The sequence below is a fragment of the Aptenodytes forsteri genome, unplaced genomic scaffold (assembly GCF_000699145.1).
Source record: "Aptenodytes forsteri isolate BGI_AS27 unplaced genomic scaffold, ASM69914v1 Scaffold88, whole genome shotgun sequence".
Classification (NCBI taxonomy): Eukaryota; Metazoa; Chordata; class Aves; order Sphenisciformes; family Spheniscidae; genus Aptenodytes; species Aptenodytes forsteri.
This window is the reverse complement of record NW_008795948.1, coordinates 4,405,769-4,424,334: the sequence shown is the minus strand read 5'-3', so window position 1 is coordinate 4,424,334 and position 18,566 is coordinate 4,405,769. Positions and strand designations below refer to the sequence as shown.

General features: G+C 38.7%; 1 protein-coding gene across 2 annotated transcripts in view; it reads right to left on the bottom strand.

Annotated features, from left to right (window-relative positions):
• Window positions 1-12,872, bottom strand: part of FAM53A (family with sequence similarity 53 member A) — a 50,232-nt gene extending 37,360 nt beyond the window's left edge. The window contains exons 1-3 of one of the 2 annotated variants that reach the window (XM_019473688.1): window positions 12,613-12,872; window positions 5,474-5,528; window positions 2,416-3,218 (exon numbers count right to left, since the gene is read on the bottom strand). In XM_019473688.1, the coding sequence (XP_019329233.1) occupies window positions 2,416-3,218; window positions 5,474-5,528; window positions 12,613-12,690 (936 nt within the window). In that variant the 5' untranslated portion in view covers window positions 12,691-12,872. The remainder of the gene's footprint in view (window positions 1-2,415; window positions 3,219-5,473; window positions 5,529-12,612) is intronic. The other variant, XM_019473689.1, reaches the window with a different exon arrangement.
• Between the last annotated feature and the right edge of the window lie 5,694 nt (window positions 12,873-18,566).

Below are 18,566 nucleotides of genomic sequence, written 5' to 3'. Positions count from 1 at the left end.
TGGAAACAATAAGGAGCTATCAAGATTCATAAAAGAGAGGTCTTACTGAACTTCCCCTTATTGTAGTCCTGATCTTCACTGAGCTATATGCAGATATAGGACACATCCACATCTCCTTGTATGACACTTCAAAACAAGTCTTCTGTAGTATTAGCTTATAATATTTTGCACAGCAGTAATATTAAGTTTAGAGAGAAACATTTAAGACCACAATATAAGTTTCAAAGCATATACATCTGCCAGGATTTGGGGCATGGGGAAAAAGGTAAGCTATGAAGAAATATGAGACTTTAACAATGTAACGGGTAAGCAAGCTGTCATTCTAAAAAACCCCCAACATTTCTCGAAAAAAGTTAATTCAATTTTTACTTCAAATGTTTTCAGCACTTGCCTAGTTTTTAAAACAGATGTTTTCATTAAAATTTAGCATGTTTGGAAACTGATGTATTTCCAAACTATACTTTGTGCCTTTGATTAAATACACAGTAGTATCTATATAGAAGATTCTACTGAAACAGCTGGAAAAAACCCCACAAGGCCTTGACACTGTAGAGTAAACTTTGTTGCATAAACTACTCAGCTTATCACGAAAACATCATTTCAAAATAGGTCTTACAGGAAAAAGTGATCAAGACCGGCTGAATATTTTATATAGTCTCATTTACTCTTCAATTCAGCAGCAAATCTAAATAGCCAAAAAACTTTCCATAGACATAGGCTGTATCAGGTTTTCTCCATACACACTATTATATGGATTATTTAGAAGGTATAACATCTGAGCAACTGAAACTATTCTGCCAGTCTGAAATGCTGCATCTCACCTCTAGAGCTTGAAGAATGCAAACAGCAAGTCTAGCCAAAAAAGGAGCAGGTTTTAAATTTTACATTCAGTTTAAATGAAGAAACCTGCATTAGACCACACAGGCAGCTGAAAGGCAAATCCACTAATATTTCTGGAGTAGATTAGCAAACTAATCTCAGCAGTGATCAACACAGAGAAATAGGTAAAATCTGATTAGCTAACTAGTAAACTTGCAACTTGACCAAAACTCTGAACAGTGTCTAGTTGTATCTAGAACAGAACTGGTTACCAACCTTGTCAGTAAGCAAACAGACCATTCTGTATGGCTTGCCAACCAATTACCTACCCCACAGCTTCATCAAAAAAAAGCTGTATTTTTAAAGAAAATCCTTTAAGCTGTAAATAAGTTGTCTCACAAAAGGTGTAAGAGAAGGACAGATGCCATCATATAGACTTTTAGCTAAGCAAAGTGGACATAAACTAGTTAACTCAGTGAATAACCTACAGTAGACAGTTCAGTTCTAGTATCTTACAAGTATTTTTCCCCCATGCATTTCTGTGTAAAGCCTGCTAATACCAAGGTACCACAGATTGGACATTTTAGCCAGCATCCCATTCTATTCAGCTTTTCTTTTGCACAGTGCACCAAATGCAGGGACACTGGTGCAGAACTATTTTCTTCCCTTACATTTTTATTGCTACTTCTGCAAACTGCCTCCTCCCCACTACTCTTAACAGATCTACTCACACAAACCTCACGAGTCTGGTACATACTGAAGGCAGTAGGGTTATAGTCCCACAAGCATAAAGCGTTCTCTGACCATAACGTAAGACTTAATTTTACATCTACAGAAACTAAATGAGCATCTTCAGTTTTAAACTGTAGCAGTTGCCTCTGTGGACACAGAAGCTTTGAAAAGTGAGCTGTGTACATGCATTTGTATTACATGCAAAGTATAGGCATGAACTGAAGTTGACTAGTTTTTAAATCAGCACCTTTACTCTCACATGAAGAGGGAAGTAGAATTCTGAATAACTGGAGTAAAACACCTCTCCATTGAGCTGGAGCATCTGCAAGTTGCTGTATTAGAACACTATTTCTATTTCTGACTACTTAATAGCAGTTTCTTTAGTTAATTCATTTATATAGGCATTTGCTTGCTCTTATTTAGTTTTATGGAATTATTTAAACTCTAAGGGGAGGCTTAACAAAACAGATTTGCACTAAGATGACTTAGAAGTCATTGTACACTTTTCGCTGGGAACACAGTGGCGTAACTTTTTTGCTACCCTGTCTACCTCGCCCTCCCCATGGCTTCCTTGCATTTTAAAGACAAGCCATTTTTCTTTGGCCTCTGCTTCAAGCATCTTTTCATAGCTCTTTGTACTCTATATCAAGTAGACTGGACTTCAAGAACTGGGCTTTGGGAGCAAAAAGTAAGTTGCTATAGGGTATAGCACTGGCAAGTATAAGAAGCCTGCTATACTGCTGAAGGGGATATGTATCAGTACAGAACAAGTAAGTCTGTAAACACTACAAATTAGTTCAGTTTATCTAGAAACAGCCTTTCTGCAAGAGTTCCCTTCACACACTGAGGAAAGTAAAATCTCACCCGTGTCATTTTAAAAAAGTCTAACGATGGTCTGTTCCATCGTACATCCTCCTCCCGTCTGCGCTTTAGCCGGCTTTTCTTTTCATTCAGAACGCAAGGCTGAGAGCGGCATCTCAACAAGCCCTGACGCCGGCTGAGCTCGGGTGTGGAGGTGGGAGTGCTGTTGGCTGAAGGCAAGAGATTTCCCGTCTCAGTGATGTGCTCCTGGGAGAGGGAGAGGCGGCGCCTTGGGTTAAAGTCACAAGGGCCTCCAGAATTCCAGCGGGTACTCGAGCTTGTGCTGCCCTCGCTACTGTCCACAAACCCGCTGCTGGCAGAGGAAGGTCTGGGTACTGGTGATGTGTTGAAGCTGGTGATAGTGAAGACGTTATTTAGCGACAGTATGTTTTGTGGCAGACTGATACTTGTGCTTCTCTGTAAGGTTGCACTTCCATGACTGTTGCAGCGTTGCAAGGTAGCGCTACCACCACTATTACACCGTCTCTTTGACACAGGAGTCCAAACCTTTGAATTGCCAGGCTTCCACGGTGACCGACAGCGAGCCAGCTCATCTGGCTCAGAGAGGGACCTACAATGGCGTTTTGTTGGTGGTGCCAAGGGTTGACCTGAGTTTTCGTTAAGGTTTAATTCACTTATCCATCCTGACACCATAGATGTACTGGAAGATTCCTGCTGCCACTGCAGACTACCATTACTAGCAGTGCTGGTGCTGAATGGGCACACTGGGAAGGCGTAAGCTGAATTCCTTGTTGTGTCAGTCTGGATTGGGCAACCCCCATTTAAAGCTTTCCAAGGACTCTCTTCTGAAAACAAAAGAAAGATACAGGTGAAAGATGCAAAGGAAAAAAGACAATTTGTTTTAAACCTAGTTTAATGTAAAACCATGAATCAAACTCAAGCTTAGAAGGATGAGCCACAAATACCCAGCTCTTAATCAAAATTTCACACTATAGTTACATACTCATTTTAAAAAGCTAGAAAATTCCAAAAACATGAAGACCAAAGTATTTCAGGAGCCAATCCAGTATATATGTACCTTGTTAATGCTTCTTCCTGTATACTGAAAGATTACAGAACTGTGTTTCTTAGCAAGCAAGAGGGACAGCATCCTTACCTGCTTCCTAGCACATAGCATATACCACAATTAAAACCTGCAACAGTGAACAACCCTAAGGTACAACCAAAATGGATTAACAAGCAATGTGAGAACCCACCAGGGAATTTTTTTTTTTTTTAAATAAAAGAGCAGGATAATCTCCTCATAGACTGCTGTCCTTCATTTGGCTGATATGCTTTTCTATTAAGAATACCTTACTAAAGAAAAGTTTCAAAGAGATGGGTGTTCACATTCCATGGTGTGAAAAGCTTTACTTTAAATTAGAAACAGTATAAAGTTAAATCAGACTGCAGATTGTTTCTTTTTTTTTGCTCATATTCAAAGTGTAAGGAAAAAAAATATCTTAATTCAATGCATAAAATAAAGAGAGTATCCCTTAAGAACCTCCTGCAAGTTTTACTGTGAATACAGACATAACCCATAGTGCACAACTTCTCATCTGAAGTGGCAATGCTGGGTTAAAAGCAGTCTGCCAGCGAAGCCTCTCATTCTTTTGTAAAGCGTTTCTTTGAGAACATTCTGCACATTTTACAGCTGTTCCTCCACATTATACAATGAAGTGTAAGAACAGCAGACTTTGGATTTGCAAATTGAAAAGCGGCAAAACTGTTGGCCAGTTAACAGTGCTTCATGCTTGGTTAGAAAATTTGCTAATTTAAACCAATTAGCCAAGTAAGTTTCACTTATCCCAGCTTTAAAGAAAGAATATTTAAAATACCAAGTCTTTCCCCTACGCCTATTTTAAGAACCTAGATATAGCCTAAACATTAAATACTTGTAAATACTCTAAACTAAGTTTTAGAGTAATCAACAGATAAGATTTGCAGAGTAGCTTTAAAAGTTGCAAACCCAAATAGTTGTACATGTTCCATGCCCAAAGTATGTCATGGATTATCCTGTTTATTTGGATCTTATTTAAAGAACACCCTATTGTCTCAAAATCATTTAACTGTGCAGACAGCTGGCCTATTCAAACAACATGTTTTATTAGAATTCCTCTGTCCTTCCTCCTCCATTCTTTCAGATGGGTACAACCACATACTGTGCTTTGCCTTAAGCATGTAAGCTCTTCAAGGCAAGGACCATCCATAATTCAATGCAAGTAAAATAGCCATCACAATGGGATCCAGATAGTGTTTGAAACTCCTAGCATCTACTGTAGGACAATTTGCTAGCTTGGACTGGCTTGATTTTTAAAAATCCTTAGAAAAGCTTTCTTCCAGGCTGGGAGGTTGGTTTAAAGTCTACTGTAAAAAAAAGTCAAGAGTTGCACATGTGTTTTAATTGTTTACACGGTAATGGTATTTAAGATAAAATACCATTCCCCTTTGAAACCTTACACAAACCAAGATTCACATTTTATGGGGAATCCCACTGAGCAAATAAAAATCTTCCATGCTTAAAGACACGACAGAACACGCAAAATTTCATGTTCATCCCTTAATAAAGCAGTACAAAGTTTACATATCAATATCTGGCATTTTTATTTTTACAAGATGCAACTTACTCTTATTCTAATAGGACCAAGGGGGGAAAAGCAAATAACGCTTGTATGAAGGCACTGGACTTCAACTTATGGTTTGCATCATGCTGGATATTCTGTGTAGCAAAGCATGTAAGAAGGTGTGTAAAGATGTGAGAGCTTTCTGCTAGCTGAGGAACCTGAAGAGATGTTTAGCATCAAAACCAGCATTGCTGTGCTTCTGCACACCATAGCAGATACTGAACCAAAAAAATGTGTTACAAGGGCTTTTACTATGCAAAGCAGATCACAAGTACAAAACTAACAACCAGCTATTCCCAGTATTGTTCAGAGACCAGCTTAAACCAGCAGGCTCTACAACAGCATGCTCCATCCCCCTCACCTTATTTACAAAAGAAAGGCTGCTTGCTATACCAATTACCTCAGTAGAACACAGCTAAGGTTTCTGAAGAACTTACCGTTGATTTCGAAAGGGAACAAGCTGCCACTTTTGTTCAGCTTCTCAGATGAGTACTGAAATGAATCAGAAAAAAGTTTTAACTGTGTGAAAGAGCATACACCTCAAGGAAACGGCATGCAGCTTTCCGTTTCCCTATATGTGCATTTAACAACATCTTTAAAAGGACGGGGTTTTGCTGGGTATCTTGAAGAAATTCCTGAACAGCTGATCTTTCTAAATAAAACCTCTGGCATCTAGCTATTTGCAATGTTTTCTGATACATTGCTAAGTATCAAACTGCTTCAAGAATTGCAACATTACCCCATGTGAATAAACTGCAAAATTAAGAGTAATAATTCACCCTTAATGAAAAAGCTTTGATCCAATTCTCATTTCAGTGGAGAGGAAATTAGTCTGACAACTAGGTTTCCATTTTCAATCTTAAGGGTAAAAAGCAAAACACTTCACCTTAAACTAAGAGACAGGAATAGCTTCTTAAGGGTCCCCAGAATGACTATTGCTCAAATCAGGCTTTACTATTATTTTACATTTCCTTAAGAATCAACATAGCAAAATGTTTTCTTATTTCTTAAAGTACAAAAGCCATTAAAAGAGTCCTTCCTATCCAAAAATCATCTTTTGCAGACTGACAGTTTTTGAAGTCACAGTTTCTGGGTAGTGAACCATCACCAATAAACAATGTAAAAGCCACGCTTAAAACAAAGTTTGTGTGTAAAGGGCTTCAGAATTTATTATTAAGCCTCATCAGTACCATCTGTACATAAGACCAGTTTGTATGCAGAATGTTTTCCATTTTCTTAATGGAAATTCTAATTTTACCTAGAAAAATATTACTACAAAGGCATTCTTAAAGGGTCTAGATTTCTCAAAGAATAGAGCTTGCTATCCAGCCTCCTATAAAGGAGTTATAAATAAATGGCTTAAGGCTCCATCCGAGCCCAAGGGCCATTATTTATTCCCCCATCACCACCTCAGGATGGAGAGGAAGATTGCTTTATAAAGAGAGCAACACACTTTATGTGAACATTGTTTTTTGTGTATAGCCAAAGAAGATAGCATTGTACATACACTTCCTTTCCAGATACAAAGTCAATTTTTATACAAACATCCTTGGGCTACAAAGCTTTTCTTTCTTACTGTATAGCAACACACAGAGTGGTAGTGACAACTTTATAACCTTGAGCCCCACGTGTAAGACAGAAATGCTAAGCTATGGTAATATTCCCTTGGTGTTATTGTTTTAGAGGTAGGAAATAATGGAACAGATGAAAGGATAGGACAGCAATCAGATTTTTAATCTTTTTTTTATCAACATCTGCATATGAGACAAGCTATTTGATTTTCCCTTTACATTTGCATCTGTAGTTGCATTTATAACTTCCTTTTAAAGAAGGCTACTTTAAGTAAACAGCAGAACTCCAAGTTTGAATCTCCACCAGATTTGCAGTTAATTAGCCCTATTCAAACCATCTGAAGTCTGCAACTTGACAGCAGGAGCAGCAGTTACTTTTACTAGTTTGCTTTTCATAAATTTAGTTGCCAGTTATATAGTATACATACTTAAAAAACTAGTATCAATCATTTACTCAAACAGCTACTAAGGTATCATATAGAACACAAGATCACATTAAGATAACAATAATAGTTACATTTCAGCTGTCCCTGAAGGAGAAATAAACAAATTAAAAAGACTTAAAGATAAGGTTTTTCAGCAAATTCCTCCCTCTCCAGTTCTCCCCAAATGAAAGGCAATACCAACCTATTGAACTATCAGATAATAGCCAAGGAAAAATGTGGGTTTGGAACAGAATTCCATGTCAAAAAGTCTTAAAGCTAGTGTATCTTGAACCACATGGAAAAGGGCAATAAGAATTACTTAATCATAACACAATAATGAGGGATGTTTAAAAGACTATTCACACAGGCTAAGATCTTGGATGCTTAGAAGGAACAGAACCTCAAGGACAATCCCATGTGGCAATTAGATTGATATTTAGTTTTTACAAGTAGTTTTCAGCCAAATGCATCTTTAACAAGGTCCTCTTCATGAAGGCTTGAGTTTAGTGACCTGCACTTTAACCACCTTAAAAAGCCTTGTCCATCAGGTAGAGACTAAACTACTACACCTTTGACAGCTGCAAAGCACTGAAAGCATTTTTCAAGGGGGTGCATGGAAAAAGTGGGATCACATACACATAGGCTATCTGTCCTACAGAGAATGACTGCAATGTTCGCTAAGGCAGAGAGCAACCCTGTCCTTATAGCTATTTCTGATCAGCTTCTAATGAAGTCAGTGCACAGTTCTATGAGAAAGTAGACATATTACAGCTACAACTTGTTCTCTTAAGTGATTGTTTATACAGAATCCTGCTAAGTTACAGAAGAGTGCTAATTCTTTGGAGATTGAGACCAAAAACCCTCATTAAGAATGTCACACATGACATGATATGCAGAAAAGGAACTGTAAGCTGCACCATTTCCAGTAAAAGCTCAAGGCACTGAAATAAGGGGTGACTAAGGGGAGAATAAGTAAAGCATCTCCTTTATGATATATACTTGGCTTTCTATAACTGAAACTAAAAATACTTGGAAACACTATCTGGTAGTGTATTCTAATGTTTGAAAGTCCAAACTTGAGTAGACTCTATCAGGCTGTAAATTATAGGAGGGAGGATGTTTTTATCTATACAGCACATGGCAGAAGTCCCACTAGATACTACTGTATCAGGGCACTGAACCAGTTTATTAGCTCTCCTGGGCTGGCTACGCTCTACCCTCCCTCATTCATTCCCTTTGTGCCATGATGTACCTGAAGCTTCCTGAATGAAGAGCTCTTTTTTTATTAACAGTTATACTTGAGAAGAGACTGCAATTGCTAAGAACCTTGACAGGGAAGTCTGCTGTCCTCTGTGTGAAGGAAATTTCCTTAGAAGAAGGCCAAGTTATTCAACAAGGTCATTTTCCTGAAAAGGAAAGTCAAGAGGCCATGCATGTCCATCTTCCAACTGCTGCTTTTTGAACAGATGTTAAAAAAACCACCAAGATCTGATGCCTCTTGAGAACTTTCCAGAAAAAAAAAGCAGCACATTTTCAGATCGTTAGACACACACAAAACAATGAAACTACACGTTTCACCTAAGGTTGGAATTGTTTGCTTCATGCAAGAAAGTGGATCTATTTTGAAGTGCTTGTTCAAAAGTAGAACCTCCTTTGTGCACTTGGAGAGACTACGCTCAAAAGGAATTGCATGCTATGACATTTAGGACAGCGCTGCAAGTTTAAATTGGTTTACTGAGTCTTAGCAGCTGTTCTTTCGTTAAAATATTCACTTAAAGACACAGTCTTGAACTGAGTAAATGGAAGAGGCACACAAGTGAGACTGACAATGAATTATAATTTACATCACTAATTTAAAAAGTGTTCTTTGCTAGCAAAAACCCAACTGTAACAAAAATAATTCTGACTATTCTTCTACATACACCCCAATCTACTACATTAAGAACTTCACAGCCTGTACTATCCTCCTCATTATTCTCAGAATGACTTCTTGATCTTCATAGTTTTAAAATTAATTTCTTTAATTTCAAGGCATTTTCTCCAGTTTCCAAGTATATTTTAATTCATCCAACTTATCAGCATTCTTCCCAAACCACAGGAAAGCCAGCATGTATTATTCAAGTGCTAATTTAACCACCATACAGATGTGACTTTCATTGTTTGAATAGGCCATGCCAACCTCCATCTCTACCAAATATCCTCCAAATATGAGGCTAGATAGGAAGCAGTGAGGAGAAGCGTTTGGCCTCTTCTCAGAATGTGAAGAAGTGATTAAGTCAAGTCACATCTTAGAATTGGGCTGACTTCCTTGGATGGAAACCTACTAGCCAAAAGACTTGAGGGCTGAGTCTAAGCCTTTCAACACAAGTCAGCTTCATAAAAATTAAAAATAATGAAAACCCACATGCTCAGAAGGGGTTTAGAGTAGAGCTTCTTCCTTCCACAAATGATTAGCTGGAGACACCCATGTTTCCTTCTTAATACCACACCTTGAAGTCTTGCATCTCACACACTGTTACTTCACAAGCCAATACTAGCTCCTACACAAACACCAGAAAAGTACAAGCTTAGCCAGAACACACAGAAAAACCCTCAAGATTCTTAAGATTCAAGAGATCTGTGTTCAAGGAAATAGAGACCAACTATTTGATTTAATGATGCTGTCAACTCATGAAAGCCATAATATGCTCACAGATGATCTCGCTGTTTTGAGGTAGCGTCAACCAACCAGGGATGCTATTCTACATTGTGAGCTACAGTGCCCACTTGAAATTGGGACAACCTTCCTGCTTCTACAGCAGGAAACCAAATCATTTGGTTTTTTTCCTGAAGGCAGGTGCAGCACAAGACTGTACAACATAACTGAGCATGCACTGGCCAAATGAATTACACCAGCTTGGAAAATTAGCATGTCATTTAACAGACCAATAAAAGAAGCTACAGCCAGTATTTTACAACATAGTCAGGCAACAGGTAAAGAAAGGTACTTGGTCATCATACAGCTTACACAAATGAAAAAGCGTACTATGTCCTATACATGTTGTCTTTATGCCCAGCTTGGCTAGCTGGAAAGTAAATAGCTTTGAAAGAGCCATTCTTTCTTTTATAACCCTCATTTATGAGCTGTATTACAAAACAGTTTTTCCCCAGCTACTTTATCTACTTGTGCCAAGACAAGCACTTGTGCAGATGCACTGTGAAAGGTATCATGACACTGATAAGGGTTAACATTAACCCGGGCAAGAAAGGTTAGTCTTAATCCTCGATCAGCTCACAAGGTGATTCACCACATGGTCCCACAGAACTTTGTGCCAGCACATGTAATGAGAGATGCAGGCAAGACCACTTCAGAATTGCTCTAAATTGCTATTGCTATTAGAAGAAAACAGCATTAACCTGAACTTCTTGCCAAAAAGTCTAAATGTGCTAGAGCTGATTCAAGACCCGCACTAGCAGTCTTTTTCCCCTTATTAAAATCTAGCAGTTGTCTTTATTAGTGGAAAAAGTGTACTTTTTATTATCTTAGGTTCACGTTTTAGTGAAGAAGCCTTGCTCCCACGAATCCTTTTTAGCGGGGAGCAACCTAGTTGCACACTTTTATTCACACTTGCTTCTCCATTTCCATACCTCACTTCATGATTTCCACACTTTTTCAAGCTGCCACTGTGTACAAACAGAACCTGTTCCTGCCCTCAGAACCCATTTTCTGCAAGAACTAAAGCACTTACAAAACCAATTACTTGACAGATTAAAGGAGGAGAGGAGCAGAAGGGTGAGGACAAAACCACTGATGAGACATCATTTGCCATTTCCACTCCACTCATTCTTTTTCATGCTTTATTCTAAGTACAGATAATGACAGGAATAAAACCCAACAAACCTACAACACATTACAGCATGCCAGCACACTCCTGTATAGACTCCACAGAGCATAAAAGCAGTAATGCGTCCTTCTCTGATCTTACAAGTCTCTGGTCCAAAACCTACAGTGACTATCAGTAAAACGACAGCTCGGTTTCCAAATTTATACAAACTTTAGTGCCTCAAAAACTAGAAATCACAAGATGCCACTACAAGTTTAGAGGCAAGCACTGCTACTGGTTACAAGTCATCATTGGCTCACATCTAGGCCCAGAGTTTAGTTACAAGTGATGAGTTTGGCAGTTCAAGAATACAGCAGATTCTCCTACAAACTGCATATCCCAAGTGCTTCATCAAGCTAGCCAAAATAAATGCAGGCTGAGTAAGCACTTCTAAGAGTTAACATCATTCCAAGACCCTATATCTGCCTTTCAGGAATAGCATACATTTAAGGTGAAGATAGTAAAAACAAGTAAGTTACCAGAAGAACTCTAAATGGACCCGTTACAGTTTTAAAAATAAAACCATTTGATTAATGTCTACTACTAGACATCCTTACTAGACAAAGTATTGGACAAAGGGTCAAGCACTTCACACGTAAGAATTGCGGGTGCTTGTGCACGAACTCCACCACATTCAGGATATGCTTCACCTGGTTTGGGCTTGCAAAATAAATAAGGAAGCAGTTCAGCTACTTAAGTACAAGTTACAGAGGCAGAATCTTGCTGTTAAAGTAACTGAACATGCTTCAGGTTCAATGCTTGCATTATTTATTATTTAAAAAAATAACAGAACTAGGGTTGAACAATACTTCGACATTTAGTCAAATTAATTTTTTGGTGTCTCATTGGTACCCTAAGGTTTCACCTACAGAAGGGTGCCATTGCAATTAAAGTCAGTGAAACAAGGCTAGTGCATTACATGAAGAATATGGTCTCAGGGTTCTCAGGTGGGCACTCAAAATTGACAGGAGACTATTTTGCATTACTCACGCTGGAGTAGATAATATCTCATTTCACAAGTGAGATGTGAAGAGACTAGATTCCTTAGTGTCTAAATAGCATGTTTGAACCACACCATGGATCCACAGATTAAACCAGCAGAAAATAACCCAGTAAATATTACAAAATTTTTCAGAGCACCAGGCATCTGACACACTTGATAAAGCAAGGATCTACTAGCATCAACAACAGTCTGGTAGTCAGTAACCTGACTTTTCAGTTCAACTGTATTTACTTGATGATCTGTTCTCCTTCTGTCCAGTGCTGACAGTTACCTACATGATGGTCACTGATTTTTGTAAGTAAATACTGTTGTCAGACATCAAGCACTTGGCTATATGAAGTGAAGAAAACTTCACCACATACCAGTACTTGTGCTTTTTGTTAGGGAAAAGGGAATCCTGAGAAGTTTTGATACTTCTTTTCAGTCATTAGAACACTTTATTTTGTGAAAAGAACAGGCTTTTCCCTAATTGTTTAAAATGAAGCTGTAAGGTTAAAAAGATCATTAAAATAAGAAAGCATCACTTCCAGAAGGACCATACACTGAAGTTTGTAAAGGGAAAAAGTGAACTCTCATCCACCTTGCAAACCAGTCCTAACTTAAATAGCTGAATTCTGGCTGATCTACATTCTTGAATTTGTTATGTAGTTTTGAGTTACTTTTAATCTACTTTGCCTTTCATGTTTATTACATATTGTTTTGGTAGATCCTTACCAGATTAATGTTGTACGTTTTACACGTCAAATCATCCAAGCTCTGGTTCTGCAGCTTTTCTGTTATTAGTGTTACCATGGTAGTTGTTCCTTTTCCACTGCTCACAGGGAAGCGTTGGAGGCTCTTCAGTCTCTTGTTTCAATACTCATGAGCCATTTCTGTTTTGGTTTAAAGTCTTGAGATTTATGCTTCCATCTTATTGCCAAAGTTTACTTCCAAATGCTGTCAGTGTATCATGTCTGATTTTCTGTAAAATTGGGGCAGAAAAAGGAAAAAGTCAGAAAAATTCTTGTGTACATCATAATTAGTGTTGTAATAAGAGGACTCATGTTTGGACCATTCATTTGTGCAAGTACACCACTCTGACCAATGCTACTGCCTGGCATTTCAGATTACATTACAGATTATACTCATGAGAGAATATTCCTATTGAGATTTCATTGATTACAACTTCAGAAGGGAGATGAGACTCATACATAGTAAAGATCAGGATATTATTTGGCTGTTTCCTACTACTAAACTGATTCTATCTAGGATTTTTATCCGAGGCAGAAGGAAAGACTTAAACTTTCCCTCATTTAAACTACTACTGAAGTCTTAGCCAGATGTACTAGAACAGCATATGAAACATGCAGATACTTACCATACTGTTCTGTCTGTTTAGCACTATTTGCCATTTTAAGACATTCTACCATGTTGTTTCATCACTAAACCCCTCTTAAAAGCAGAGTAGAGCACTGGGTAGCTCAAACACTATAATCACTTTCCAAATCCTCAGCTACTTTTAATATATCCCTGTTTTTTCTTTTTTAAAGGTTATGTAATTGCTACCTGCCAGCAAACACCAGATCTTAAACTTGTAAGCAGGACAGGTTATCATACATGTAAAAGCATCACTGACAAAAGCTTAGGTATCTTTGTTCTGTGAGCAGTCATCTAAAACAAAAGCACTAGGTTCACCGGCTGCCTCTTTCTATCCTAAACATCCTCTACACAACTTCTTCCCCTCTCTCTTCCCTCAGCATCAGTAACCCTTAACTGCTGCAATATCATTCCTCACTGTCTTCCAAAAGTCTTTATTAGCTGGTTATTTTTACCACAGCAAATGGACCTCTGTATTTTCCTCAACCCCACCTCATTCTTCCAGTTCAAGAAGCACCAGAACAAAACCACAGGAATTCAGCTTCATTTTCCTTCTTCTGTCATTGAATCTTCCAGGCTTACCACAGTTCTCAAATTCACTTCCAGTTTGCAAAACCAAGTCTACATTAGTATTAATTGGAATTTCTTCACACTACCTTCAACAAACTCCTCTTCCCATAACTTTGCCTTACTGTGTTAAAAACATCTTTCCTCAACTCATGCTGATGATCCATTAGTGACATGCATTAACCATTCTTGCTTATGATTTAAGTTGGACAAATGTATTCAGTGACTGCTTATGGAATAAAAAAGGGAAGAGATCCACACACAGGTATTTCCGAATTTAAACAAAGCAACATGAGCTTTGGGGAAGGAACACTGATGCTGCTAGGACCAGAATTTTACTTCCATTTGCTAGGTTTTAAAGTCTACAGTAAAAAAAGAATAGCAGAAAAAAATAATTTTAATGTTTCCATAAAATACTGCCTCTTTTCCACACTGCTACTTACCAGCTGTTTAAATAACTAGTAGTAGCAAGAAAAAAAGCCACTTGAGTCCATGACCCAAGTTAAACCCATTTAAAACTAAGATATTAATAGTATTTATGGTAATGTTAGATTATCTTTTAAACCTGTTGCCTTTGAGTACATCCTCAAATATGATTTTCATATGCTAACCACACACTATTTCACCTTCACAGAAGTCTGCTACATAGCAGCCTCCCTTTGCCTGAGGGCTGTCCCACAGCCATAATTTCTGCCCATCTTTTGACCTCATTCTAATATCTACTTTTATTTGCTCTAAGTTATGATGCTTACAAGTGCTCCTCAACCATAAATAACACTACCCAGCTATCTGGAGATTCCACTGGTCTGTTTTTACTGAACGTGTCCTATCTTTCAGGAAAGCACCCAACAACTTGAAATATTTACCACATCACATATTTACCATCAGGGGGATGGAACACCTCTCCTGCGAAGAAAGGCTGAGAGAGTTGGGGTTGTTCAGCCTAGAGAAGAGAAGGCTTCGGGGGGAGACCTTATTGCAGCCTATCAGTACTTAAAGGGGGCTTATAAAAAAAAGATGGCAGCAAACTTTTTAGCAGGGCCTGTTGCGACAGGGCAAGGGGGAATGGCTTTACACTAAAGGGGGGTAGATACAGACTAGATATAAGGAAGAAATTTTTGATGCTGAGGGTGGTGAAACACTGGCACAGGTTGCCCAGAGAGGTGGTGGATGTCCCATCCCTGGAAACATTCCAGGTCAGGTTGGACGGGGCTCTGAGCAACCTGATCTAGTTGAAGGTGTCCCTGCTCATTGCAGGGGGGTTGGACTAGATGACCTTTAAAGGTTCCTTCCAACCCAAACTGTTCTATGATTCTATGATCTTGTTCTGAAACTACACCAAGTCAAATATCAAAAACACTTGAGTTCATGTTATAAAGAGTTCACTCACTGATAAAAGTTGCATATACCCTTTTCAATATAAGCATCTGCCAAAGCAAAGTGCAGTTCATGAAATGCTATGCAAATTTAAGGGCAAGTGTGTGAACAGAGCAGTATTTAGAGTAGCACCATCAAACATTGTAATATCCCTTTTAAACCTGGTGAAGTTTAAACTAGATCTAGAAATCCAGAATAGGAGTCAAAAGAAAGGCTGACTGGAGGTCAGAAATTGTCCATATACAGACTGAAAATATACTAAAGCTGAGGAGCTTAGTAACTGGCACAAAGACTTTCAGATTCATTTTAAGGATTAAGATTTCCACAACTAAGAGGCTACTATTAAGAACCAGATGAAAAGTTCAGCAGGTGTTTAATTACTTTTGTTTAGAAGGGCCATATAAGAATTTGTGGGGTTTTTTTCCCTCAAGGAAAAAAGCAAATCCAATAAAACTACCAAAGACAGGGGAAGAACAAGGTTTTGATCTGTAATCAGTTAACTATAATGTAGTTATGTTTTGCTTAGTTCTTCTAATCTTCAAGTGTTTCACTGAAATTTTAAGTCAGCGAAATACAAGCTAGAATAAGGAGAGAATAGACAGAAGGATATTAATCTTTAGTTAATGAACCAATACATTCAGTTGCATGAAAGGATGAAAAGGGGAGGCAAATGAAATCACAGAAGCATGGCACTGTCAGAATCAAGCTGACTTGTACGATTATCCACATTCTTAAATCCTACCAGATACTGAAAGTGATCTTAAGACTTGCAACCATTCAGGCCCTTTCTGACAGCATGCAACCCAATCAATTCTGAAATAGAAGCAAAATGGAAATTCCCAAAGGAGTTTCTCATTTTAGCAACTCACACTTACCAACAATACTTTTTAAAGTGAGACACGCTCCATTGAGAAAGATTTTTTTTAAGTATGTATTTAAGGGCTACGTGGAACAGGGGTGAAAAAGTGATGTTAGCTAGACAAGCCTTCATATATCAGCTCCCAGTTTCTACTGCTCCCTTCCATCAGGAAATTCCATTTCTCTATACCAAGCACAAACCCTAAGAGTACAAGTTTTAGTTCAGATCAGAAGCATGCTTTGGAAGTGAATTCCCTCCTCATCCTCCTTTAATGTGCTTTATCTCACTTCATGGACCAGTCTCACCCAGAAGTAATCCACTCCAAAACAAAGCCAGAAGGTGCACTGCAGCCACCATTAGGTGTTCAGCACACTGCACTAGATTAATGCTGGTCCAAAGCAAGCAACCAGGCTAGGCGTACGCTGCGGACATCAGTACTGTTTTACACTACAAATCTGTTCCTACTGGACAGTCCTTCTTGCTAACGACAACATAATGAATGTTTAAGTGGAAAAAGAGCATCATCACGCTCCTACCAATGAAAGCCTTTTAGGTTGCAGTTCAATATACCTTAGCTGCCATCACAACTGTCAACACATTTTCTTCTCTGGCTATTTGCTGCCCACAGCAGTATGACAGCACAAGTGTTTTTGCTACTACACAGAAAACTAGATCAAGGAATTTTTATAGTCGGATAAAACCAAAACACTTCCTTTTGTTTCTGGTAAAGGTTGTTTTCCAGCTGGATCAGTTCCCCAGTCTGCTTTGCCATGAACTGGACACAAATGCTTGTGCGGGCACACTGTGGGATGCTGACACTGCTTATCGAGGTGCCTGTCCAACTACAGCAACAGGGGGTAAAAAAAAGCCACACAAGAAAGCCAGTTGACATTAGCATTTCCCACACTGAGCCAGGCAGATTCTCCTATAATTAGGAATTAGATGTCCCCTTCCAAAGCAAGCTTTGAACGTGGTTTGCTTCTAGTTTCCTTTTCCAATTCACACTCATTTGACTAGTCAAACTCACCAGCTCAAAGTGATCTGAAGTCAGGCCTGCAGCCTCAGCACCTTAACTCAAGGTGACCAAAGTCCTGGTTTATTCTAGTTGAGCTATTTATACTGTATCAGGAATTGTTCCCCTCATCGTTGCTAATTAATATTGGCTGTTAGGAGGCTGAAGATTCTTAAGAGTCACTCTAGCTTCGCTATGCTGTTGTCATTTTAAAACTTCATCAATACATATTTTCAAGCCTTACAAGCTTTCGGCCCTCCATACCTCCTAGAATGAGGTTCCTTACACTACAGAAGACGACTCATGGTATTTTCACATTTTTGGGGTTTTGTTTGTTTCAAGATCCTCTGCTGTGGTATGTATTTAATGTACCCACAGAGATGGTGAGCTGTTTATTTTATGTACTTTTTCCACCATGCTCTATTTCCAGAGCCGGTTAAAGGCAGCTAACTTTCTTTTTCAGTCTCTCCTTATCATGCCCTTTATGCTTATCAGGCTGAATCCCTCTCAAACTGCTTGGCACTTCAAGCTAATTGGATTTTCAGTAATAGGAACCATTTGACCATCCTTGCTAGGGCAACACAGATCCTGCTGAATTTTCATTTCTTCAGCTGCCTCACAGCATAGACCTTAGCACCATCAAGTTCTGCCTACCATTGCAAGTACATGCCCTGCTTTCTATACAACCTGTAAGTGTACCCCAAAGATACACACCTCTGCTGTCACCAAGTCTCTACAGGTAGCAGCTGAGTCAGGCATGCAAGTTCAAACACTAAGATCCTCCAAGCCTTGAGGTAATAATAGCCCTTGGAGCTCCAAGTTGGATGAAGTCCTACAAGATTATGGCCATCTTTCCCTTAGCACACCATCCTTTATGGAGCCTGATTAGGTAGAAGAGTGAGAAAGCTGAGCCATCCAAGATAAACACTCATAACAAAAGATGTTAGTCAGTCTCTGTCCTGGAAGAGACTTAATCTTACTAGGATCTCCTTAAGCTGGGGGGTAGGGGGGTCTGTAAGTGAGGGGGGGGGGGAGAGAAGCTATTTTTATTGCTGAAAGGTAGACTAATGAAAAGGAATAAAATAAATGGAATATAAAAACCAAACTCCAAACACAAGCCAAAGCTAACATTCCTTACAGTTGGAGAATGAGCTGTGATGGAATCAGTATCACCATTATCTCCGATTTAAAGTTATGTTCTATGACACATTCTGAAGCCTGAGAAAAGTAAAGATTTATTATTCTATCTCTATAGTACTACTAAAGAAGAGAGGTTTTATTTCTTTAAAAGTTTAGCCACAAGTAGTAATGACTTGTAAAATCTCTGCCAAAATTAAGGCTGGAGATAGAAGAAAAGAAGTGCTCGTGTCACGAATTCTGTATCTTCTCAGTGACATCACTGGGGTCTTTTTTGGGAAGACTACTAAAAATATGGATTACCCAACCCCCCAGCCTATTAAAGGATGTCAGAGGCTCATCCAGTTTGACAACCTACTT